Source organism: Dreissena polymorpha, chromosome 3 (genome assembly GCF_020536995.1).
Source record: "Dreissena polymorpha isolate Duluth1 chromosome 3, UMN_Dpol_1.0, whole genome shotgun sequence".
Taxonomy (NCBI): domain Eukaryota; kingdom Metazoa; phylum Mollusca; class Bivalvia; order Myida; family Dreissenidae; genus Dreissena; species Dreissena polymorpha.
The window spans coordinates 3,694,074-3,721,724 of record NC_068357.1 but is presented as its reverse complement, the minus strand read 5'-3'; the positions used below and the strand labels follow the sequence as shown (position 1 = coordinate 3,721,724).

The following is a 27,651-nucleotide window of genomic DNA, read 5'->3' as shown; positions in this document are numbered from 1 at the left end:
CTGAAACATCACAGGGGCAGGTCGATACCTAATGTAGTCGTGAAGACGCGGAAAAGACCTGTAAATAAACTACAACAACACACACACTTAACAAGGCATATGTTGATGCCACTTTGTGCTGATGGTGAGCTAATAATGGTAGGCATTTGAACGAAATCATCAACAACAAATAACACACATCAAAACTCACACTAATTGCATTTATAATTTTCAGATATTTTGTTCAGATAATACCACATCTGCTCAGCAGATAACTACAATCAAGTTGTTGGATTCTATTTTATTCCAATATTCATGTGTTTTATTCAAATATTCACATGTGATAATTTTAAAAGCCTGTTGAGAAAAAAGAAATAATATGTTTTTTGGCAAACAGCCACCTTAAACAATATGGAATATTGCTTACAGAACTGACACCAACATACTACTGGTTAATTTCAATTAATGTTTTTCTTTCCATATGACACTGAATAAGTGCCTTGTTAAGAATTGAGAAAATGGACAACATTACTTTTTAATTCAAGGTAGAAAAGAAAACACAGATACATGAAGGAGTACCCTTTCCATACAAACTACTTCTATGGTTATGGCATAAATGGTTGAATGGTAACTAATGACTTGTTCATAGAACAGTTCTAAAATGACAGTATATTTTTCAATAGCTAAATTTTTGTAATGAAAGGTAGTTTGATTGTGTTTATATCCAGTATATAAATATTTTTTACCATCCGGTAATCATTACTAAAACTGTTTAAAATAGGCATTGTTTTGTAAAGGGTTAAAATGTGGCAAAAATAAACAACCTGAAAAGTTAAGCTGAAGGACCGGGGACTGCTAGGACAAGGCCCTGAGAATTTTCTAAATCACAATTAAAAAGACTAGGTTAGAAATTAACACAATTTTTAAAAATATCACTTGTTTTGCAAGCCTAATTTATAAAGAAAAGTTAATACATTTGTATTTATTAAATGTTTATGAGGCAATACATTTCATGCACATTATCATTTAATTCCCATACATGAACATACATGAAAAAAATAAAATGGATATTTTTTCTTTAAGATTAGTGGAGTACTAAATTAACACAAGAGGGTCATGGGCCCTAAAGCCTTCACCTGAGACCCAAAGGAACTAGACTATTCTCTGAAAGTGAGAGCTGATTCATTAGATAGGACCAAAAAAGTGACTTCTAGAGTATTAACATGTAAGCGGTATTTTATTGGACCTAGTGATTTAGTTTTTGAACTCACATGAGCCTGTTTCAATCTCAGACGAATGTTCTGACCAAGTTTCATGAAGATTGGCCAATAAATGTGGCTAATATAGTGTCAACAAATTTTCAATATAGTCATATTAGGAAAACTGCCCTGACCCCAGGCTTCCATGATTTTCAACAAACCTTAAGAATTGTTTAGCTCAGCCATCAGAAGTCATTAGAAAAAGTGTTGTGACATAGTTTCAAAAAGATTGGACCATAAATGTGACTTCTAGAGTGTGAACAAGGCCTTATAAATAAAAAAGCCCCGCCCCCAGCCAGCCATGTTTTTCAATGGACCAGAACCATTTTCAAGCTCATCCAACATATCATTGTGACACATGTTCAGATAACGTTTAATGAAGATTGGACAATAAATGTAGCCTCTAGAGTGATAACAAGGTAAATGTTGAGGAGGCACAACGGACAACTGACAAAAGGCAATGATAAAACTTCACCTTGAGCACCTTGTGCTTAGGTGAGCTAAAAACTATTGTTAAAACGCTGTTTTAACACTGATTGTCAACACCCATTACAAATCACAATAGTGACAAATACCCGAGAATTTGTCTGAGAATGTTGAATTATGTTTGAGAATGTTTATGTTGAAAAGGGAGCATAACTTTTAAAATCTTTAATGCAGGATCATAAAAAGCACATTTATTACTTTACATCATAAGGAACCATGCCTGAAAGTTTGAATGTTTTACGTTAAAAAATTTAGAACGCCTACAAACAAATTTGTGGTAACAGACACATACAAAGATTGATAAATATCCATGGTGATTCCAACATACAGTCCCTTTACTATGTAATTGGGGGTACAATGGAATAAATAACAAAATTAGGTTCATTGGCTGAAATATAAGTAGCAAACATTGGATTAAAAGATAAAATCAATTTCATCTAAGTTGATGAAAACATTAATGGAACTGTAAAGAATTGGATCTTCTACAAAGACAGATATTACAGCAGTCTAATAGGAAAATAACATATGATATTGAATAATACATCTTGTGGATAATTACCATTTATGTTCACAGATTTACATGAACATCAACAAATGTATTCAAACTGAATGATAGTGAAATATATATTCTTAAATAAATTAAGACAAATTAAGATAAATTAAGATTTCATGTAATATAATGTTTATCATTAGAATGTTATTCATAATATTTGGATTTTTTGCAAGTATTTAAGTCTGGAATAACAAATATTAGGTTTACAATATTACAAAACACAATCTAAAACTGAAAAACATTGATGATGGTAGTACTCCTGTACTTTATATCCAACATGTATGAAAGAGAGTGTAGTTTAAGCAGGCTACAGCAATATCAATCAGTTACATTTGTTCAAACCCCCTCATTTGGCCACCAATTTGGTTTAACAGCATTTAAATAAATTGTCTCCCCTGACTTATTGGCTAAAGTTAGCTCCCCTGAAATCTCAGCAACTCTCATAAGTCCAATGCCATATTGACCAATCACACTTCGGAACTTGCCTACTGACTTGGTACTGGCATTGAGAATGTCTTGGCCTGGTTCAATGGACCCGGGGTCTCTGAAATAAATGTATTTAAATGTAAAACTTATAATTACCAATGATAATACATGTAATACCAATACCTAAAACAATTATTTTACCTGTTGGTAAATTGTTTCTGGAGACATTTTTCACATATTTAAAACATGCATACTTTATGTTAAATGTAGGGAAAACAACAGCAACAAAATAGAAGTCAGAAATCATTAATTAAGTTAGTTATCTAAAAAAAATTCGCATGACCTATTCAAACATACTTTACAAAGTTTCTGGCTATTGTCAGTGCAAATACACAGCAAATAAATCCTTACTCAATGGATGTATTCTACAGAAAAGTATAATATGTGAGTGTAACAAAAGATGTTTGCAAAACATGTATTCCCTTATTACTTGCAGCAAAATTGTCCCGGTGACCATGAAATTTGATCTCTTGATTTGAAGTTAATTAGGAGTCATCTTTGTCAAGACTAACCAGCATATTCAAGCATCTGATCCTAAGCCTCCTCTAGATAATGTGTGGTAACCTTTTTCACGTTGCAAGCCCATGTGACCTTGATATTTGACCTGTCCTGTTAACCTCAAAATCAATAGGCATCTTTCTGTCCTCAAAAGTAACCAGCACACCAATTAAGATGGTCATAGGTCGAAGCTTTATTTAGATATTATGCTGTGATATTGAACTCTGACCTTATGACCTTAAACATAATAAGACTCTTCCTTTTCTTTCCCAAGTAAACACTGCACCAATCGGCATGATTGTTAGTCAAAGCGTTCTCAAAGTCAAGATGTAACTTTTTTACAGTTTTCCCATAATGAGTCTTATAGTATGTATCAAAAGAGAACAAACACTTTGCGGACCTGTCAAAGACTACGGGCATGAGACGTTTCCTGGTAACTCCTGTGTGATGAGTCCGGGCTGTCAGCTCTTGACCCAGGTAACAACCCTTGGAGAAACTCACTGAAATGTCAGCGTTAAACTACAGCTTCAGTTCAAAGCATGTTATCTTAATTGCTTTGTACAATAAAAAAAACATTTGATAATACACAGACAAAAAGTTCACAGAAAAAATAATATGTAGAGATAAAAATACGCAGACAAAATAATACACTATGAAAACAATACACCGAGAAAATAATACACAGAGAAAATAAATGAAAGGAGTAATACATATAATATTATATATAGAAAACAATCAATTCGGTTTAGACAATATACACAGATAGAAATAAATTTAGGTAAACATTTTTATATGCACAGAAATTAAAAAAAATTGCATGCAATTATGCACAATGTGTCCCGTGTTTTAGTAATTATTAATTATCTGAAAAATACTAGTTTTACATTACTGCCAACTTGAATTTACACACAATGTAGTACATAGAAGTAAGAGCAACACAAATTAAAAGTAAGATGTCTAACTTTTGGGCACTAAAACCATTTAAACCATTTTGGCATCATTCAATGTTGCACCAGTGTTTGGAAAGAAAAAGGTTTGCCCAATGATGCATTCACTTAGAGAAAGCTGCATTGAACACACTTGGTAACTTGAAATTTCATGCATACAAAATTGCCATGTATTTCTTTAAGATGCTTTATACATGCCTATCACACAAAACCCAATTGCATAAAGTTCTGTGAGGATATACCATGTGATATGTTACTAGTATATCATTTTTTGCCATCAAGTGAAATAAACTGTCATCAGCTCAAATGTTAAAAAGCTATAAGCATCTCATTTTTCTTTGTCCCAAGAGCTTTATTTTTTCAAACAAGAGATGTGTTTGTCAGAAACACAATGCCCCCTATTGCGCCGCTTTGAAATAAAATCTAAATATATCATTTAGAAGGTTTAGAAATAATCTCCCTTTTAAAGCTTGTGACTTCCTTTGGGTTGTATTTTTTGAATTTTGACCTTGAAGGATGACCTTGACCATTCAACACTCAAAAATGTGCAGCTTCATGAGATACACATGCATGCCAAATATCAAGTTGCTATCTTCAATATTGCAAAAGTTATGGCCAATGTTAAAGTTTTCGGACGGATGCACAGACTGACAGATGGACTAACGGACAGTTCAACTGCTATATGCCATCCTACTGGGGACATAAAAAGGGTAGAAAATAAAACAAGAGGACCTGAAAGGTCCAAAGTTGCTCACCTGAGATACAAAGAAACTGACCTACTCAGTGCAGCCCCAAGATATCATTATGCAGAGTGAACTATAAATGTAACTTTTAGAGTGCTAACAAAGTTTTACTATTGCCATATAAGAATATAAATTTCCCGACCACTTGCAGCTATGTTTTTCAACAGACAGAAACTATTTTTAAACTGATCCAAGATAGCATTAAAACACATGTTCTGACCAAGTGTAATGAAGATTTGACAATTAATGTGACTTTTAGAGTGTTAACAAGTTTTTACTATAGCCATTTATGGAAAAATGACCCACCCTCTGGCAGCCATATTTTTCCACCAAATAGAACTATTTTCAAAATCGTCCAAGATATCATTGGGACATATCTTCTCACCAAGTTTCATTAAGATCAGACAATTAATGTGGCCTCTAGACTAAGAGTGTTAACAAAGTTTTTCTAAAGTAATATATATAACCATATATGAAAAAATCCCCAAACCATTGAGGCCATGTTTTTCAAAAAACCTGAACCATTTTTGAACTCATTCAAGATATCATTAGAACAAAAGTTTCATAAAGATTGGACAATAAATGTGACTTTTAGAGTGTAAACAAGTTTTTACTATAGCCATATAAGCAAAAATTCCCCGCCCCATGGCTACAATGTTTTTCAACCAACCTAAACCATTTTCAAACTCATCCAAGATATTATTAAGACAAATCTTCAGACCAAGTTGCATGAAGATGGAACAATAAATGTGGCTTCAAGGGTGTTAACAAGGCTTTACTAAAGCCATATGTAGCCATATAAGGCAAAATGCTCAGCCCCCTGGTAGCCATGTCTTTCAACAGACCAGAACTATTTTGGAACTCAATCAAAATGTCATTGAGACGTATGTTCTGACCAAGTTTCATGAAGATCAGACCACAATGGCGGCCATGTTTTACAACCAACTGGAACCATTTTCGAACTCGTCCAAGATATTATTCGGACAAATCTTGGGACCAAGTCTCATGAAGATCGGACAATAAATGTGGCTTCAAGAGTGTTAACAAGGTTTTACTATAGCCATGTGAAGAAAATTGCCCCGCCCCCTCGCTGCCATGTTTTTCAACCAACTGGAACCATTTTCGAACTCGTCCAAGATGTCATTGGGACAAATCTTCTGACCAAGTTTCATGATGATCGGACAATAATTGTGGCTTCAAGAGTGTTAACAAGATTTTACTATAGCCATATTAGAAAAAATGCCCCGCACCCTGGCGGCCATGTTTTTCAACCAACTGTCATCATTTTCGAACTCGTCCAAGATATCCTTGAGACGAATCTTCTGACCAAATTTCATGAAGATTGAACAACAAATGTGGCCTCTATAGTGTTAATAAGGCAAATGGTCACGCCGCACCCCGCACATCACACGATACACGACTGACAACAAACAAAAAACGATCGCAAAAGCTCACCATGAGCACATTTTGCTCAAGTGAGCTTTAAAACGAACACAGAATTTCAAACTTTTAAGCACAGCCATTTTACTTCATATGGTAGCTAAAAATAATATCAGATACCACATGGTATTTCCACACTGTTGACAACAGACAAGAGTTACCCAACACTGACCCAAGGCATAAGCTCATATTAAAAATTTTAGTAAGAATATAAAAATACACATATATCTCCTCAAACTAGGGTTGAGTCTGACTCAAAAATAAAAAAACATCAATGAACACCAAAAAAGCATCATGATGATCAAACCGATATAAAAAAAAATGAAGAAAAAAATATTCAGAATATGCTGTGATGCTAGCCCTAGGGCCTAAGTATCATGAACATTCTTCATTTATTAGCTCAAAACTGAGAAATGAGATTTGAGCTTCCACTATGTCGAGTATTGAGAATGCCAGTGACCTCACAAAACTACAGAAGTCAAAGTTTATTCAGAATATTGATATAAGTGTATTAAAGATACAAGGCACAGATGTCCACGACTGTTATTATGCTCTCACTGAGTACAGACTGGTACCTCCGTTCATGTAGACGAGGTTACCCTCCAAGGGGAGAGCACTCCCAGGAGGCAGATCATGTACCCCCTCTGGTATCCCCCACTGCAGACGGCGTTCATGGTAGCCCCTCTCATCCTCTGAGATGTCAATCTCAATGGGAGAATCTTCAGGGAAATGGAAAATACTTTTGTCAGCAAGGCACATACAACCTGTGTCACAGACTTGAAAAGTGTTGCTTGTATTTATGCCAAGCAAATAAACTTTTTTTTTCTGTATTAAATATTTAGCAAGTTTTCCTCTTTAATTTATTATATTTTTTTCAAATATTCAATACTTAGCAGGTATTCTCTATGATTAATATATTTTACATAAAAGTGTAGCAAATGATAATCAAAGCGAGTATTGTTTTACATTCATAAGATATCAACTTTTGAGAACATAACCCTTAGTTAATGTTTAAGAGCAAGATGAAAGTACCTACGAAAAATGCATTATGCATTTAAACATGAAAACAACTTCTAATATTATCGTATCTTCTATCATAGCTCTACAAAAAATACGATAACTTGAAAACCTTATATTTGTTCAAAAATAGATTTTTATACACATGTATACTTGTATAGTATACCATTATTTATGATAATTCTAGATCCGAATGCAGGCACCCTGGGATCTGTAACCGTTATAGCCTCTCCTCCGGGGACAATGGATACAGCAGGGTCACAACTGGACAATACTCTGTGACTCCCACATATATCCTCCACAGAAACCTGAAATAAGCATGCAAAGGAAATACCCATACCCATACACAGTAAGTATAAGTTAGCAAATGTCACTTGATTGGTAATTGTCGCCTTGGGTACTACTTAAATGTACCCCGGGCACTCTTAAGTACACTTAAATGTACCCCAGGTTCGGAAAATATATTAAAATGAACCTGGCCAATTTAGACTGTACCAAAGTTTTACTCCTGCTGAAAATCTGATGTCTAGAACGCGCTGCGGAATACTAAACAAAATTCTCTTTGAACAAAATCTGCTTTTTAAGTAGGAGTTTTGATGATATAGAAGACATTTGACAAAAATATATTGACATAAATATGAACATAATTAATTTGAAAAAATTAGCAGACAAAGACTAATTCAGTGTTAGAATTCCCAAGTACATTTCAGTATATTTTCTGTAATGGGGGTACATTTAAGTAGTATCCGTGCTGACAATGACCAAACAAGCCCATCTGTACGGATGACTACAAACATTATGAGTTCAATCTAAGACATATCCGCATATATTCAAGTAACAAAAATAAATTCTTGGAAGTTACAAGCATACTTATTGGTTATACTTTTCAGTTGACTCTCAGTTTAAAACTAAAAATATACTAACTAAGTCCTAAGACCTGACCTCAAAGCATAATGTCAAAAGATACAGTGGAAACCTTCTAACCGGATCCTCTGTAAACTGGAATCCTCTATAACTGGAAAGTATAGACCTGGCAATTTGTTCGGTCCTGTTTATTTCCCTTCATAAACATTAAAAATATATATTCTTTACATCAGCATACCCCTCATTTCCAGATACCCCCTAATTTCCAGATACCTAATTTTTTTTTGCATTGAAATTGGGTCGAGTCAAGCGTAATTGTATACATATAAACTGTTCAGGGCTTTGCTTATTGCGTATCAGAGCTAGCATCAAATAATTGTGATTTGCATATTAAAGACAAACACAATTGACAAAGGTGCTCCAAAACTTTACCAAAATATAAAAATTGCAAATCAATTTAAGAAATAAATAAAACAATATATGATGCATACCCATCTATTGAAGTGCAAATACTGATCATATTTACTAAAATCAAACAGACTGATGTTTGTTTCTGGTGTAGAGAACCTTGTTAAATCTTAAAAAGGGAATTTATGTTTAATAACTGATTGTTTTAAATGCCCCAGTATATACTGATGCACCCTGGTATATAGCTACTGGTCTCACCATTTCTCCTGTATGTCCATCCGTCTTTACAAGGATCCCTATATAAGAGGGTTTCGTATAACATCAATATCTGATAAAGGTTACACTTCTGGATTACAACAAAATTATGTGTTTCTCTGACATCAATACCACTTGCTACAGAGATTTGATACTTGGATGGATGTTATCCAAGAACACTCAAAAAACGCACATCAGCTAACCCAAAAGTATGTCTACTGTCTAACATCAATTCATATTGACTCTATAAATCCATCCATATCACCTAAAATCATTTTGTCTTTGAGAGTAACCTAATTTTATATTTCAACTGATTGAGAAGTTCGGATTTCTTTGTTAACCCATAAAAACACATTTCACAAAACATCAATACTGCTACTACAAAGCTTTGATACTTACAGGGATTTCTTCTACAAACAATCTAAAAGATACTGTCAAGGCTTCCAATGGGGGCATCAGCATTTATTTAACACAGCATCTTGATTGAATTGCTATTTTAGGGCTGTTCCATTTAAATTTTGATTCAAGCAATTATATAAGGTAAAAAAATGTCCTAAACACATGTAGAATTGTCTCCTGAAAACAAACTTAGTCACTTGATTGATCACAATGATATCGATAATGCAATAACTTTCATATTGATAAATAAATTTAAATGTAATTATTGTTGTGTAACACAAATGGTTCATATTTATTGACTCAAATAAAAGTTGACATCGTGTGTTTGTTCACCATAGACTGTGTAGCTTACAATCGGCATATTGATTTTTAAAATGGAATGGAATCCCTCAAAACTGGATGTACGGTTTACCACAGTTGTTAAAAAAACAAACACTTTATCAGATTGGGTAAAATTAGCATAAAACAAACAAATGTGTTAATTACGTATCCACGTCAAATTAATATTTATGAATGGGTGCAAATCCCTTCATGTATGGTTGAATCCTAACTAAATAAGTCATATTTTAAAACAAGAGATGTGTTTGTCAGAAACACAATGCCCCCTACTGCGCCGCTTGTTTTACCTTTGACCTTGAAGGATGACCTTGACCTTTCACCACTCAAAGTGTGCAGCTCCATGAGATACACATGCATTCCAAATATCAAGTTGCTATCTTCAACATTACACAAGTTATTGCAAAAGTTTAACCAAGGTTAAAGTTTGTGACAGACAGACAGGCCAAAAACAATATACCCCCGAACATTTGACCTCAGTGTGTATCCTTGACCCTAGAGACTTGAGTCTTACCTTACCCAGCCACCAAGATAAAGGAGAACAACTGTAGAAAGCTATTTCAGAATCCCTTGAAGAGAAGTGAGTAATAGCTAAATTATAAATAATTGACCAAACTTCTGATTTTTGACCTCGATGCGTAACCTTGACCTTACCTCTAGGGTTATAGGTTTTGCATGTCTCTCAGCCCCAGTTGACTAAGACCATCATTGGTAAGTTGTAAGGCTGTGTCTCATAAGTTATTGTAGGAAAAATCCTATTTACAAAGGGTATACTCATCTCAAATAGAGCCATAACTATGTTATTTTTAATGGTTTGTGTCATATTGTAACATGCTTCATCCTTTTATCAATACATACACTCCTACCAAGTTTCAATTAAATTTGCCCAAGTAACTTTAAAAAGTGGCTCCAGACAAAAGTGTGCTTATTTTAGTTTCAAGTCAAAAAGGACCATAACACTTATTGCAAATGGATTGTGACAGCATTTTACCTGAAGCATCTTCTTATCCATATATACATTCATACCAGTTTTCAAAAAAATCAGTCACAGTAGTTTCCAGACACAACAAGAAATGTGTCCACCAGACACGGATGCCCCCAACTCCAACTTTGTCACTACATGAAAGCATAACCATGTAAATGTTCCATACAATTTGATGAAACCCAGGATTAATGCCCAAGTTTACACAGCTAAGTAGTAAAGGATTGTATGCCTAAGACATTTTCATACAGTTTGATGAAAGTCAAATAAAAACTTTGTTTTATAGAGTGGACAATGCTTAACAAGAGTACCAAACTGTCACAAAATACGCCCATTTGAGGATTGGGAATACTGTGGTGAAGATCGGATGAAAACTACTTGAATAAGAAAGCGGACACCATGCTGAATGTTTAAAATGCACTAATTGACCCCGTGACCTTGTTTTCGACCCGGCATGACCCATGTTCAAACTTAGCCTTGACATCATCTAGATACAACTTCTGACCAAGTGTGGTGAAGGTAGGATGAAAATTACTTGAATTTGAGAGCGGACATCATGCTAACGGTTAAAAATGCACTAAGTGACCCTGTGACCCAGTTTTTGACCCGGCATAAGCCATGTTTGAACTTGGCCTAGACATCATCTAGATACAACTTCTGACTAAGTTTGGTGAAGATAGGATGAAAACTATTTGAATTAGAGAGCGGACACCATGCTGAATGTTTAAAACGCACTAAGTGACCCTGTGACCTAGTTTTTGGCACGGCCTGGCCAATGTTCGATCCTGTCCTAGAGATCATCTAGATACAACTTCTGACCAAGTTTTGTGAAGATCGGATGAAAAATACTTGAATTGGAGCGCGGCCATCATGCTCAATGTTTAAAACGCGACCCCGTTACCTAATTTTTTACCCGGCATGGCCCATCTTCGAACTTGGCCTAGACATCATCTAGATACAACTTCTGACCAAGTTTTGTGAAGATCGGATAAAAATTACTTGAATTAGAGAGCTGACACCATGATAAATGTGTAAAACACACTAAGTGACCCAGTGACCTAGTTTTTGGTCCTGCATGGCCCATGTTCCAATTTGGCCTTGAGATCATCTAGATAAAACTTCTGACCAATTTTGGTGAAATTCGGATGAAAACTACTTGAATTAAAGAGCGGACACCATGCTGAATGTTTAAAACGCACTAAGTGACCCCTTTACCTAGTTTTTGACCAGACCAGAATTAAAGAGCGGACACCATGCTGAATGTTTAAAACGCACTAAGTGACCCCCTTACCTAGTTTTTGACCAGACAGTGACCCTGTGACCCAGTTTTTGACCCGGCATAAGCCATGTTTAAACTTGGCCTAGACATCATCTAGATACAACTTTTGGTCAAGTTTGGAGAAGATCGGATGAAAACTACTTGAATTAGAGAGCAGGCACCATGCTGAATGTTTAAACGCACTAGTTGACCCTGTGACCTAATTTTTGACCCGGCATGACTTATCTTGAAACTTGGCCTAGACATCATCTAGATACAACTTCTGACCAAGTTTGGTGAAGATCACATGAAAACTACTTGAACAAGATGGCCTGAAAGGCCCAAGGTATCCCCCGCAACATATGCTTTGTTTGAAGATGGGTGCAAATTGGATGGATGAACATAATGATAGATGGTTGGACGGAGGACAATAGCCAAAGCACTTCCAAGATATGTCTCCGGACACTAAAGTGCCAGACGGACAGCCGGACGGACAACGCCAAAACAATATCCCTTCGCCTCTGGCGCGGAAATATATTCATACCAAGTTTCAAAGAAATCTGCCAAAGCGCTTCCAAGATATGGCTCCGGACACAAATATGCCTATAGTAAAAAGCATTTTTTCAAGATACAAAGGGCCATAAGTCTGTTTTTAACAGATGTTGTACAATGACATTTGGTGTGCATCATCCTCTTATGCATATATATACTCATACCAAGTTTAAATGAAATCCGCCAAAGCACTTCCAAGATATGGCTCCGGACACAAAAGTGCCTATAGTAAAAAGCATTTTTTCAAGATACAATGGGCCATAAGTCTGTTTTTAACAGATGGTGTACAATACCATTTGGCGTGCATCATCCTCTTATGCATATATATACTCATACCAAGTTTCAATGAAATCCGCCATTAAACTTCCAAGATATGGCTCCGGACACTAAAAAGCATTTTTTCAAGATACAAAGGGCCATAAGTCTGTTTTTAACAGATGGTGTACAATGCCATTTGGCGTGCATCATCCTCTTATGCATATATATACTCATACCAAGTTAAAATGAAATCCGCCATAGAACTTCCAAGATATGGCTCTGGACACAAAAGTGCCGGATGGACGGACGGACGGACAACGCCAAAACAATATCCCTCCGCCTCTGGCGGGGGATAATTAGAGAGTGCACACAAAAAGTGTGACGGACGGACAGACAGACTGTCCGACCGACCGACGGACAGTGCGAAAACTATATGCCTCCCATTGGGGGCATAAAAATGTTCTGGACAGATGGAAAGATGGACAGACAAATACAGAGCACACCAAAAGAATATCTCTCTGCATAGGGCGGAGGATAATTATTCGAGCTTAATGTCAGAGATATAATAAGATTTGTGAAAGTATTCAAACTGGTTTGCATTTGCACAAAGCTATAGTTTATTAGGCTTACCTTTCTCCTTATCTTGTACTTTTTCAGCGTACTTATGACTTGCTCCATCAGTGTCCTGTCACACTCCATAAGCACTGTGCTCTCTTGACCCTGGACAACACTGGCCGTGTACAGCATCAGATCACATATCACACGGCCCTGCAAAGTGTCTTGATTAGTCTCTGAATAGCCTGTTATCTTAGTGTCATAAGTTAACAATGGTTCTTTTTTTTTGCTTGTACATTGTATTATCTCCTGTGGTTAATCAGTAAAGTTTAAACATTTTAGTTTCTTTATTTGCATTCTCTGGTGAATGTTTTAACCATCATTTTTTAATGGACAAACATAGAATATGAAGATTACTTGGGTCATGTTAAAGCTGTTGCTATAATTTAAAAGATTTTCAATGAAATTATTAATTATCAAGTAATTGTTTGCTTAAATATATCACATAAAGCACATGTTTTCATATAAATAAGCATTAATTTTTAGGTAATCTTTTCCCACAAGGGTTAAGTAAATGGTCAAAGTATTAAGCAATCTGAGCAAGTGGAAGTCTTATCCTTAATATAACCCCTGATAGGATAAGTACATTTCAGATAAAATTAATTATTTGATTTTTATTATTAACAAGGGCTGTTTGTAAAACATGCATGCCCCCCATATGGGCTGTCAGTTGTAGTGGCAGCCATTGTGTGAATACGTTTTTTGGCACTGTGACCTTGACCTTTGACCTAGTGACCTGAAAATCAAAAGGGGTCATCTGCGAGTAATGATCAATGTACCTATGAAGTTTCATGATCCTAGGCGTAAGCTTTCTTGTGTTATCATGCGGAAACCATTTTACTGTGTCAAGTCACCGTGACCTTGACCTTTGACGTAGTGACCTGAAAGTCAATAGGGGTCATCTGCGAGTCATGATCAATGTACCTATGAAGTTTCATGATCCTAGGCGTAAGCGTTCTTGAGTTATCATCCGGAAACCAATTTTCTAAGTTGAGTCACCATGACCTTGACCTTTGACCTAGTGACCTGAAAATCATTAGGAGTCATCTGCGAGTCATTATCAATGTACCTATGAAGTTTCATGATCCTAGGCATAAGCGTTCTTGAGTTATCATCCGGAAACCATTTTACTATTTTGGGTCACCGTGACCTTGACCTTTGACCTAAAAATCAATAGGGGTCATCTGCGAGTCATGATCAATGTACCTATGAAGTTTCATGATCCTAGGCCTAAGCGTTCTTGAGTTATTATCCGGAAACCATTTAACTATTTCGGGTCACCGTGACCTTGACCTTTGACCTAGTGACCTGAAAATCAAAAGGGGTCATCTGCGAGTCATGATCAATGTATCTATGAAGTTTCATGATCCTAGGAATAAGCGTTCTTGAGTAATCATCCGGAAACCATTTTACTATTTCGGTCACCGTGACCTTGACCTTTGACCTAGTGTTCTGAAAATCAATAGGGGTCATCTGCGAGTCATGATCATAAGCGTTCTTGAGTTATCATCTGGAAACCATTTTACTATTTCGGGTCACCGTGACCTTGACCTTTGACCTAGTGACCTCAAAATCAATAGGGGTCATCTGCGAGTCATGATCAATGTACCTATGAAGTTTCATGATCCTAGGCCTAAGCATATCTTGAGTTATCATCCGGAAACCATCTGGTGAAACCATCTGGTGTACGGACGGACATACGGACCGACATGAGCAAAACAATATACCCCCTCTTCTTCGAAGGGGGGCATAAAAATGGTAAAATGATCTTGAACGCCAAATAATTGCAATAAATGTACATAACCAGTTCACACAGTGTGTTCAACACATAACATTGAATTATGGTATCTGACATGAGCAAAACAATATACCCCCTCTTCTTCGAAGGGGGGCATAAAAATGGTAAAATGATCTTGAACGCCAAATAATTGCAATAAATGTACATAACCAGTTCACACAGTGTGTTCAACACATAACATTGAATTATGGTATCTGTACAATGCATATATTGACTTAAGTCACATTTGAGATAATCATTAGTACAGAAGAAAGTCACCACAACTGATATTTTGAGCAGCACAATGAGTACAGCTCTTGTCTAAACAAGGGCTGTTTGTAAAACATGCATGCCCCCCATATGGGCTCTCCGTTGTAGTGACAGCCATTGTGTGAATATGTTTTTTGTCACTGTATGTCAATGACCTGTGAAATGTATCCAATTAATAGTGCAAAAAACAATCAGGACCTATACTAATCAATTATATCCATTATATGATTGAGTCTTTGATTTTTTGGATTCCTTTCACAGATTTTGACTTATTTGACAATATGTGAAACGTGCATACAATTTGTTATGTTTTATTTATTAATGGTAATGAAACATTTTATTTATAGCAGTTAACTCCCCTAGTCAATGACCACCATAGATAGCAATGCAATCTGATTAAAAATAGCCAAGGCTAGTGTTGTGTATTGGGCAAATGTATGTAAGTGCAACTTGACCACATGACCAGTATCATGTGTTTACCACACACAGAAGTCAGTTATGTAATAGACCATTAATTCCACTTCCAACTTTGGCCACTTGCCAAGATACTGACCAGTATCAGATGGGGTTGTGAAACTGTGTAAACAGTGAACACCAATCCATGTAATACTGGCCTACCACTTGTACTAGTTGATTTGGAGTTAATACAGTAATGCATGTACAAATGAGACATTAAGCCTAAAAGTTAATTATATGTGCCTCTGAAAACTAACCAGACGAGTGGGTTGAAATTTACAATCTTTACTTGGCATTTGAGGAAATCTGAACTCTCAGGGTTTGGATAGAACATCCCCAAATTAACTTTTCTTTACACTGTTGTTATTTTTGTTCAATACACAAATATTAACCTAACTTTACAAATCCTGTACAGTAAAGGAAACTAAATCTAAGTTGATATTTTAATATGCTTGATCCTATTTATGTTTTAACATTGTTTTATACATACAAACTGTGTTGCTGTTTTTCAATTAACAAGCAGATTAAAAATTAATTATATTTTTATGTATAATTTGAATTGACAAAATTAAATGCAAGTTGCGTAGCAAGAATTACATGTTTGATTTATTGTCAGTGAATCGTGACATTTTCTCAATGTTTCAGACAACCAGTTTGTCAAAGCTATCAACCGCTTGGATGGTCAAGCTAAATAGAATTGACCCAGATAATCACAACTGTCCTGTTGCCATATAATATTACATATCATATTACATTGGTTTTTTAAATGTTGAATTCTCACGTCATTTCCATAAACATAGTATTTACTGGCACAGAAACAAAGGCTTATACATCATTATGAATTAACATGTGTCAAAAATTCAATTTGTAAGTCTCTTTACTGGACAGTGTGAAAACAGAATAAACTAGTGACCTGAAAATCAATAGGGGTCATCTGCGAGTCACGATCAATGTACCTATGAAGTGTCATGATCCTAGGCAAAAGCGTTCTTGAGGGCTCTAGGAGAAGTGCCCCCCCGGAGAACTGCCCCCCAAAGATTTTTCACTTGGCGGAGAACTGCCCCCTCACTGTTTTTGTATAGGGCGGAGAACTGCCCCCCTGCTGATTAATAAGGGGCGGAGAACTGCCCCCCTGTCAGAATTGATGACCCGGAGAAGTGCCCCCTAATTAAAGAAATAGCGGTGATATATAAAGCGTGTATTATAATGACAATAACGCCAGTAACTTTCTTGCTATTATGTATGGAAATTGAGTGAAATTTCAAAAGTAATATAAAGTTGTACAAGTAATAAAAGTTATAAAACGGCATAAAATACCTACCTCGGCATGGACGTCGTCACGTCGCCAACTTGATAATCACGTGATTTTCGTCAATGTGAACAAAGAAAAACAAATAACTTTTTGCTAATAAAAAGTTTTCGCGGCTGAATTATTTGATATTTTCTCCGTAATAAAAACAAACAATTAGCATGCAATTTAATCCATCCTTATGCCAGCTGAAAACAATAATTTATTTGTTTGTTTTCGCCAATTACGGATTTGGACGGTTCAATATAATAAACCCGTATGCGGCTTTATTCAAAGCTAACAAGTTCTTAACAATTAAGGTCGGTCCGGTCTACCAATTAAAAGATCGCGGTTTCGCGCTCTTATTAAAACACGACTTTTACAAGGCATTCATGTATAGTGAGTGGTGCAGATGCGTACCAAGGGCGTTAAACAGTATTATCACATGCCTCTAGACAATTTGTGTTATTCAGTTCGATAAATGGTAATATACTTGTAAAATTACCCGTAAGTATCGTTTTCACTACGTAACTAATAACTAATATGACACCGGGGGCAGTTCTCCGCCCCTACAGATTTGATGGGGGGGGGCAGATATCCGCCTACTAAATTCTGACAGGGGGCAGTTCTCCGCCCCTACCGATTTGATGGGGGGGGCACCTCTCCGCCACCTTTAAAATAAGGGGGCAGTTCTCCGGGGGGCAGTTCTCCGGGGGGGCACTTCTCCGGATACCGTTCTTGAGTTATCATCCAAAAATCATTTTACTATTTCGGGTCACCGTGACCTTGACCTTTGACCTTGTGACCTCAAAATCAATAGGGGTCATCTGCGAGTCATGATCAATCTACCTATGAAGTTTCATGATCCTAGGCATATGCGTTCTTGAGTTATCATCCAAAAACCATTTTACTATTTCGGGTCACCGTGACCTTGACCTTTGACCTCAAAATCAATAGGGGTCATCTGCGAGTCTTGATCAATCTACCCATGAAGTTTCATGATCCTAGGCGTATGCATTCTTGAGTTATCATCCGGAAACCATTTTACTATTTCGGGTCACCGTGACCTTGACCTTTGACCTAGTGACCTCAAAATCAATAGGGGTCATCTGCGAGTCATGATCAATCTACCCATGAAGTTTCATGATTCTAGGCATATGCATTCTTGAGTTATCATCCGGAAACCAATTTTCTAAGTTGAGTCACCGTGACCTTGACCTTTGACCTAGTGACCTCAAAATCAATAGGGGTCATCTGCGAGTCATGATCAATCTACCTATGAAGTTTCATGATCCTAGGCGTATGCGTTCTTGACTTATCATACGACAACCACCTGGTGGACGGACCGACCGACCGACCTACCGACCGACCGACCGACCGACCGACCGACATGAGCAAAGCAATATACCCCCTCTTCTTCGAAGGGGGGCATAAATATTGAGCTACTTTTTATAGGGGCAATATTACTTCACTGCATTTTGCCTTATACAAAATGTAGCTTTTAATTAGCATTTCAAATGCTTCAAGTATCACATTACATTTCCAGGGAACATGACAATCAAATCTCTCTAATTTTACGGGTACGAATTTTGTGCTATTTTATTTAGGTACATATTGGCACTGTCTCAAATTTGCACATTGTTGTTTTTTTAATTAGATGTTCAGCCCAATATGTGTCCACACGTCAACAGTGACAACCCAAGTAAAATGCTAAATAACGGCCTGTTATATAAGGCAATAAACACTTGTCTTATTGGATAAGCCTCTTAATTGAAAGATGTCCAGATCTAATAGAGATTTCACAATTAGACATAGAGAGGCAGTTTATTGTTATCACATCCAGTCAAACTATCTCCATCTTGTTTAATAAATACCAGATTAATATGTATGCTGCTCAACATCAGGCCTGCGCATCCTTTACTTTATATCAATTTGTAGAAACAAACTGTCAACAGTTCCAACTATTCTCTGGAGTACAAAGTTTTTGTATTGAATTTAAAACTTAAACGTTTTCCATGGGGAGGTCAGTCAGTCTAAGGACTAAGCATCTTATATATTAAACTATGACAAACATTTGATTGATGTGAAAAGTCATACTAGGATATGAATTTCCAAATTCAATTTTTTTAATTTACAAAATGTGAACTCAACTACAAATCAAACAGTAAATATTTGTTTTAAAATCAAAATGAACATTTCAGAAATTATAGGAAATTACCAAATTATAATTTGTGTACATGAAATGACCAACCTGTACCTTGTGGAAAACTTGAGAAAAAAAGGTAAAATTTCAAACCATTATCTGTAGTTATAAATATGCCCAATGCCAGAAGTGCAAAAAACATGACAATCAGACCCCTGCTAAATTTAGTAATTCCATATAATATTATTTTTAAAATACATTTAATATAATGTCCCACTAAGCATATGTCTAAAGAGGCTATTTATTTTCTGCTTCACACAATTATGAACATAAAAACACTGAGCAAACCTGTACATTAAGGAGCATGGAATACTGTGATCTGACCTCTGACCCAAGCAGAGACACATCATTTGTAACCAGCCCTTGCAGAAAGGGGACTGTGTCCTGGCCTTGAACTTTAATAAGCCCTCTGGATTTTAGATGATATACTGGTGAGGCAGCAGAATTTGATAAGAATTGCCTGTTCCGCAGTTGTATCATCTGAAATGTGGAATCACATTAAAATGTTGTACAGAATAAATAAGAAAAGTGTCACTGACACTGATGCCCCCTAAACACATGTTTGGCCACAAACAAATCTACTATATATTATACAGTGGACAAAATAACAAAGGGTTATGACTGAGCCAAATATTGTCTCTGACAAAGTTCCTTTCTAAACATTATTATCACTCAACTGTGAAAGTTTAAGTGAGATTCAACCTATATGTAAAGAGCAATAAATACACATCAATTTGGGAAAAGATACTACTGTGGAAAAAACTCAGTATTTGAAGAGTACCGTAATTTCTCCATGTTTTCGGACACTTAAAAATAATTTATTTTTTTGTGTCCGAAAACTTAGACACAAAAAATATTCACAAAATACAGGTGTCCGAAAACTTAGAGTTGAAAATTGAAGTGTCCAAAAATAGCGTCAATTGTATCAACGAATACCGGTAATAGCACGAGCTTGTAAAATACCATGCCGTATAGTATAAATTAGTTATATACGTTTGTAATGCATTTTAAATAATTTTTAATGCTTAATTTATTTGACAGAAAGTTACTACAAGGTTGTACTTTGACCAACGAGTTCGAAGATGAGCAAGTGATGTACCGATAATCGCTAGTATGAACCTGTAATTAACGCGATAAAAAAGCAAAATATGAATTCTTTGTTTGTTCATTTCCGATAGTTGTTGTCTAACACCTTCCATCACACTTTGATGCGTTTAGTATTTGTCACAGTTATTTTACTGAGAAGGTGTAGTACCATTGTAAAGACTTTTGGACATAAATACAGATGTATTTATCTTAAATATATCTGAGGTTTTGCAGATTCATGTCATATTTAATACCCATATTTAAGCAGAAAAATTGTTTGTGAATATAGTAAAAATAAAGTTTAAAAAAACAGTTATTGAAAAAATGTCTCCATATTTTTTGGAGTCGGAGATATTAGATAAAATAAACACTTTTGTTCCACATACCAATAATCTTGTTAGACATCTGCCACACATCTTTTGCTGTTGTTGAAACACTTGGAGTATATGAATTCCCATATCTGTCAGACTGTGTCTTGGGCTCTAGATAATTGTATCACAGTTCACACTGTACAGAAGTTTGAATAAATCAAACAGACAAACATATCAAAATAAAAATCCACATTTCTGAGTAAACAGACATTTACATAACTTACTTGGTTAGGCTGTCATAGAACAAAAAATAAAAAATCACTGATAATTTAAATATAACTGGGATGAAATATCTAGCATCCGGAAATAACCACTATCCGAAATACATATAAAATTTATGTCAACTATTTTTATATAAAGTTAGATGTTAAAAAAATATCTTCTAGTGTGATTTGATTGCTAAGAAAAAATCAGTGCATACATATTATTCAAAAGTTATATTATATGTTAAAAATAAGTATTTATTAAAGGCCTTTTACAATTATAAAACTAATACTTAATGTCAAAAATATTTCAAAGGGAAGCAATTACTATCAGTTCAACACTGAGATCAATCTTCACACAGAGTTGTCGTTCCAGTGCCTCCGTGCACTGGTCTATTTTGGATCTAAATTATACCCGGGGGGGGGGGGGGGTAACTTCCCAAATTTTAGGGTAGGGGTGTCCCGCTGAGACTTCCGAATGTGACCCATTTTTATACCTTTTAGATTATGTAACTTAATATATGACGTATGTTAATATATGACGTCACAGTATCATCTTGGTCGATCAAGCAACAGATAAAAACAGTAAGGTTTCTGCATCTTTCCCGCTACATAAATTTACTTTTTGATACCCATTTATATAAAAGAATGACATTTATCATACCCCTTTTGATACTGATACTTTCAAATCTATATGCATTTATATACAAGCACATTTCTTATTTCAATACCCATATCTATACTTAGATGCTCAAAACCATACTCATTTCTATAATTTTAGTCGAAAAACACACCCCATAAAATCGACACACCCCTATATACCCGTATATAGGAAGTTATCCCCCCCCCCTCCCCCCGGGAAGTTATATCTTTGGCGAATACCCGGGCAACCGGGGTAAATTTGACCTACTTTGGCTCAAAATTAATCTTTTACCCCTGAAAGATCACATGGGCAGGTCCAGCCAAAATTTCCCCGTGAAGGAGCGCGCGTCAACCTGAAAATAAACTGAACAACAGCACAAGCAGGTTCCAGTCAATACAAATCACTGCGCGGGGGTTGCATTGAGATATTGCATCCCTGTTTTTTTTTAAATATGAAATGTTGCTGAATAAGCCGTGCTCGTCCCCAATACTATTACATACTAACGATGATGAATATATGAGTTTTGAAACTGAAAAGACAAATACTGATATAGATGGTAGAGTAGCCCTCTCGCCTCCCACCCCAACTCCCTAAAACTATAGGTCCCTGCTATGACCAAGGTGCCTGTACCACGTGACTTTTTCGGCTATGTGTGGGACAATCGGATGTCAACAAAACGTCGCTTCAGGTAACGTTTTTGATAATTTCTTCATTATGTCAAAACCATTTACAAAAAAACAAAGACGAGTGCCCGGTCATTGTCAAAATACACAACTTTGTTAAGTTTGCGCAAAATTAATTAAGTACTTTTTTCAAAAAGTGCAACGGCGTGTTTGAAAACACACGAAGTGAAATGCTATGTGTGGTATATTTTTATTCGATCAACAAAAACGTTGATTATAATGTTGTCGAAGGTTTTAAAAATAGGGCGGAAATTGTAATTCTTCATAGAGAAGCTACATACAGTGTATATTTGCGCAAATACATCTGATTCGGAGTGTGTGTATGAAAATGTAATGATGCTATGTGTGGGACGCATTTTTGAAATGCTATGTGTGGTATACAAACTAAACTAGAGAATCGAAAGATTGACATTAACGTCAATAATATTTTAAGTATGCCTAAATAACAAAAGTTGGTCAATAAAACATTGTTGGTACTGTTTTGCGCGCCTTAAATATGATAATCACGGCGTTCATGTTACTCAAAATTATCATGATTGTCGAAAATTTATATTCATATTTTGTTTACTTGTAGAATGCCATTGCGAACAGTGTGATAGAGATGTCAAAACACAGTCGGGGATCTCCAAACACAAAGCCATCCACGCACGGACAGGAAAATATTTCTGTTGCGGCAAACCTTTTCTTGTTTGTCTCTATAAAATTGATTGTTACAAAATGTAGATATTTCAGTGAATTGTTACTGCCAACTAATGCACTTGTTTAATACACAAAATCGTAAGGATTGTTTGTGCAAGATGTCATGTGAATATTATTGTAACAAAACTACAAAAAGTGTTATTGAAAGTGATATTATGGGCATTTAACAGTTTATAGGTGTCTATCGCAACTGTTGTTTACTTTTGGTGTTTGCACTTCATATACACTTATATTTGTAAATGCAGCATCAACATACTTATCAATATCTCCAAAACAAAAATAATTCATTTGATTATCAACCGTACTTTCGTTTTGACAACTGACGACAGAAATTATTCGATTTACGATGTGAATCTTAATTTAGTTTTAGTGCAGATTCGTTCATACGACACAAAGACACTATTTTGTTTTACGGATCATTTCGGCTTACAGGACTGAGTGAGTCATGTAAAATATCGAATATAATATATATTTTTATAAACAACTGGTAGCAAGATGAGTTGCAGATAATTGGTCAGTAACCACATTTTAACTAACTCTTTTGACCTGTTAATTCTTTTCAGCTCGATTCAACAGTGGAAATGCCCATAATATCAAATTAACTTCTGGTAAATACATAAATACAGCATTTTTTTTAAACAAATAGACAATAGGATCAATAACTTTTTTCTCTGGAAAATCATGTATTCGTATCTAAATCCTATTGAGCTATCTTATATATCACGCAGGACAATTTTTTTAAGTTTTGCAGTTTATTTCATTTGTATGATGTTCTTTTCAGGGAGATTACAGTATTTGTGGAAGCACCTTTAAGAGACGTACAGATATGTTGATCAATGAAAAGTTGTGAATGTTCAGTAAATGTTCAAAAGTTTAAATGACTGTTTGTTTTATTACCAGATGGTGCAAGTATTGCCGTGAAAGAAAACAATCAAAGTAAACATTAAATAAAATTTGACATTTCAACAAATTGAACAACAGTTAATGTTTATTACTTGGTGCAGTGGTAACAAGATCTTGCAGCCCCCTTTCATGACCGGGGCGAATGAGTATTTTCATTAAATATCTTAAACTATTTTCAGTTATTCAGATTTTATTTGAATTTGAGTAAATAAAGTATTAATGCAATTTCATATGTTTGTTGGAATAATAACCCCCGCAAGTCAAGACATTTTGGCGATTATCATTGGTTACAACTTAATTGGAGCATTCATATGTTTGTATAGAAAGATTTGCAAATTCATCAATTGACTGATTACAAATACTTTGTGAATACTGATGTACTCCTTTATGTATTTGGTGCTTTAATTTCTATTGTAACATTAGTTATAAAGTAATGTTATCATTAATGAAGTGTTTATTTTGATATACTTAAGATATTCATATGGAAATGATATTGGAATGGACCACAAACAAGCATTGGATTTATATTGTTATTTGTTATGAAACACCTGTTTTATTAACATACATAATCAGATTTTATATTCATCTAATCTATTTCAGTAATAACATAGATAAAAAACTCATAAATATACACAAATATCAATACACACACTTTGTTGTGATTATGCAAAAATGCATGTTAAATGGTATGTTTGCATACGTTATATACGTTTTATATGTTAGTTGAAATAGCTTTCCATAAACAACACAGAATGAATCTGGGTACATGTCTCTGTCACTGTGGTTTTGATAATTTAATTGCCGCATAACACCTTCCGTATGGTTTGATGGTGTTCATGTAATTCTTACACAGCTTCGCACCTTAAAAGCGTTACAAATCCTCCGACTACTCCTTGTCAAGTCTGAAAAACAACAGAAGTAAAACCCATTTTAAAGCAAGTGCTTTTTACCTTGTTTGTCATTCATTAAAAAATGAACCGAATTCAATACTCGGGCCGAAATATAAAGCGTGCTATTTATGTAAAGACAATAGTTAAAAAAACAAGGAAAATATTATATTTAAACATAACATGTTTGTTAAAAAAAGACAATTGATTGGATAAAAATTATACAGTGTGTTTTATTTAAGAATTATGTTCAGTTAAACATAAATTGTTTAAACATTACACAATTACTTCAGTATTCCATCATGTAACATTTGATTAATTTGATATATTTTCAGTACAGACAGAAGTATATGTTCTAGATTCTTACAAAACTGTGTTCAAATTAAATGCAGAACTGACGGGCAAATTCTTGTATACCACACATAGTATTAAAAAAAATATCGCACTGTCGTCATCGTATCATCGCATTGTCGCCATCGTACTATCGCGTTCTCGCATTGTCGCCATCGTACTATCGCACTGTCGTCATCGTATTGTCGCACTGTCGTCATCGTATTGTCGCACTGTCGTCATCGTATTATCGCACTATCGCATTGCCGCATTGTCGCCATCGTACTATCGCACTGTCGCAATCGTATTGTGTCACTGTCGTCATCGCACTGTCGCATTGTCCTCAACGTACTTTCGCGTTCTCGCATTCTCGCCATCGTAATATCGCATTGTCGCCATCGTATTGTCGCACTGTCGTCATCATATTGTCGCATCGTCGCCATCGTACTATCGTGTTCTCGCATTCTCACCCTCTGGATTTTAATGTGTAACCACGATGGCTTTAGCGGTATTCCGTACGAACATAAATGAATGTATACAGTATTGACTGCAAAAAAAATCAAGTTTGCGTAAAATATCGTGGTACTATATATTGTGATTTACTATGTCCGAAACCATATATTTATTGTGCGATTTTGTAAGTTAACATTTAAAACAAAGAGTTTATCTTGCAGCATAGCGCAGTACTTTACACTGCCAGTGCTTTAGCATCACGATACCTATCTCAAACAGATAATACATTGAATAATTAAGCGTTAGGATCCTTCGAGAAGAAACGGTGCAGCATCATATAAGAAAAAAAGTGCTGTCAGTCGATATTCCGTAATTACGCTCGATTGGTAATTGTCGGCTTGGGTACTACTTAAATGTACCCGGGTACTCTTAAGTATACTAAAATGTACCCCGGGTACAGAAAATATACTGACACGTACCCGGTCAATTTAGAATGCGCCCAAGTTTTATTCCCGCCAAAAATCCGATGTCGTAAAACGCGCTACGGAATACAAAACAAATTCTCTTTGAACAAAACCTGCCTCGACATGCTTTTTTGAGTAGAAGTTTCGATAATATAGAGGCCAATTAACAGAATATTGACATAACTATGAATATAATTACATTGAAAAAAAAGCCGACAACGATCAATTTATTGGTAGAATTCCTGGGTACATTCAGTATATTATCCGTTCCCGGGTATTTTAGAGTACCCAGGGTACCTTTAAGTAGTACTCCAGCCGACAATGACCAATCGAGCCGTGCTTACAGTTTCACTATCTTTTCACAAAAACGTTTACGCTAACAACCTTTTACCAGGGACACATACATGCAAAAAGAAAACGATCACGACGCAGTGTAATATATATGCTCTTTTTCAAATATACTGTATCACTGGATGCAGAACAACTAGCGCTTTTTGAGGAAAGAGGAAAAAAAAGTTGTTCAAGATGGATATTGATAAAGCACACCAATATCAAACAATCAGTGACATGGTCGAGGAATTTGTATTGACGGACATATACAAGGGTCAACATGGACCAACTTTATAATTAACCTGTATGTGGGCAACAACAAACAAACCCATCACAAGATAAGATGGACCATGGCTAAGAGTTCTGCAGGCCACGACTCATTTCACCGGCTAAAAACAGTGTAACTTTACATCTACTAAGATATGCGGTTCAGTAATGGATATGGAGACATACAATCACCCTTCAACACCATTCTCCTGCCTTGTCGGACTTTGAATATGAGTGACGGAACTGAATCAGGTCTAAGGCCAACGCTGATGAGCCAGTCGGCTGTAACGCTGATGAGCCAGTCGGCTGTAACGCTGATGAGCCAGTCGGCTGTAGCACCAGAGTTGCTGAATGAAACACTTGATTTTAGAATAAAAGTCAGCGGCGGTATTCATTCAGGAACGTAAATAAGGTGCGTAATATCTATGAATTCGTGTGCATTTGACAACTTGTGCAAATGCAGAAAACATGTTGTTGTTTTTTTCAGAATACATTAGGCTTTAAGCCCATGAGTATACAAACATATAATACACAATGTAGTAAACCGTGGTCAATGACATACAGGTATATATATATATACTATTTTAGGCAATATAAGTTAACAATTTATAACGAAAGAATTGGCAACTATAAAGACATTCATATTCAAAATAAACAAATATTTTGAACATTTATATATTAAGGTAATTATATAATATGCATATTGTTAAGTCTTATCGTATTCAAAATAAACTTGAATGTTCTTACAATGTGAAAACATATAATTTTTATTGATTGACAACACATAGACAGTAATATGTGGAGAGAGGCTATTGATAATATAATTCAGTTCTCAATTTAGCTGCTAAAAAAATAAATATTGCAAGATTTTTAATTGTTTTAGCGTTGTCAGTTTGTAAAAGTTCGATAAATTTTATCATATTTGTGCGATTCCAATAATATCTACGTATATATTGTTTTCTAAGACTATTAAAAACTGGACATTCGAGTAAGAAATGGAACT

At 35.4% G+C, this 27,651-nt stretch overlaps 1 protein-coding gene across 6 annotated transcripts; it reads right to left on the bottom strand.

Annotated features, from left to right (window-relative positions):
* Window positions 1-253: 253 nt before the first annotated feature.
* On the bottom strand, window positions 254-21,314 carry LOC127873487 (putative transferase CAF17 homolog, mitochondrial). Of its 6 annotated transcripts, none has more exons than XR_008046179.1 (8): window positions 20,802-21,000; window positions 19,618-19,809; window positions 13,351-13,488; window positions 7,575-7,716; window positions 6,967-7,110; window positions 3,662-3,761; window positions 2,133-2,821; window positions 254-858 (listed from the first exon to the last, which is right to left on the bottom strand). XR_008046179.1 is itself a non-coding variant. In XM_052417379.1 (8 exons), exons 2-8 carry the CDS (start codon window positions 20,871-20,873, stop codon window positions 2,614-2,616), a joined length of 996 nt encoding a protein of 331 aa, XP_052273339.1. In that variant the 5' UTR covers window positions 20,874-20,897; window positions 21,283-21,314; the 3' UTR covers window positions 947-2,613. The 6 variants fall into 6 exon arrangements, 5 of the variants coding, with proteins under 5 accessions (XP_052273339.1, XP_052273337.1, XP_052273338.1 ...); XM_052417379.1 differs by lacking the exon at window positions 254-858 and adding an exon at window positions 21,283-21,314 and having other exon boundaries at window positions 947-2,821; window positions 20,802-20,897; XM_052417377.1 differs by lacking the exon at window positions 254-858 and adding an exon at window positions 21,283-21,297 and having other exon boundaries at window positions 947-2,821; window positions 20,802-20,922.
* Between the last annotated feature and the right edge of the window lie 6,337 nt (window positions 21,315-27,651).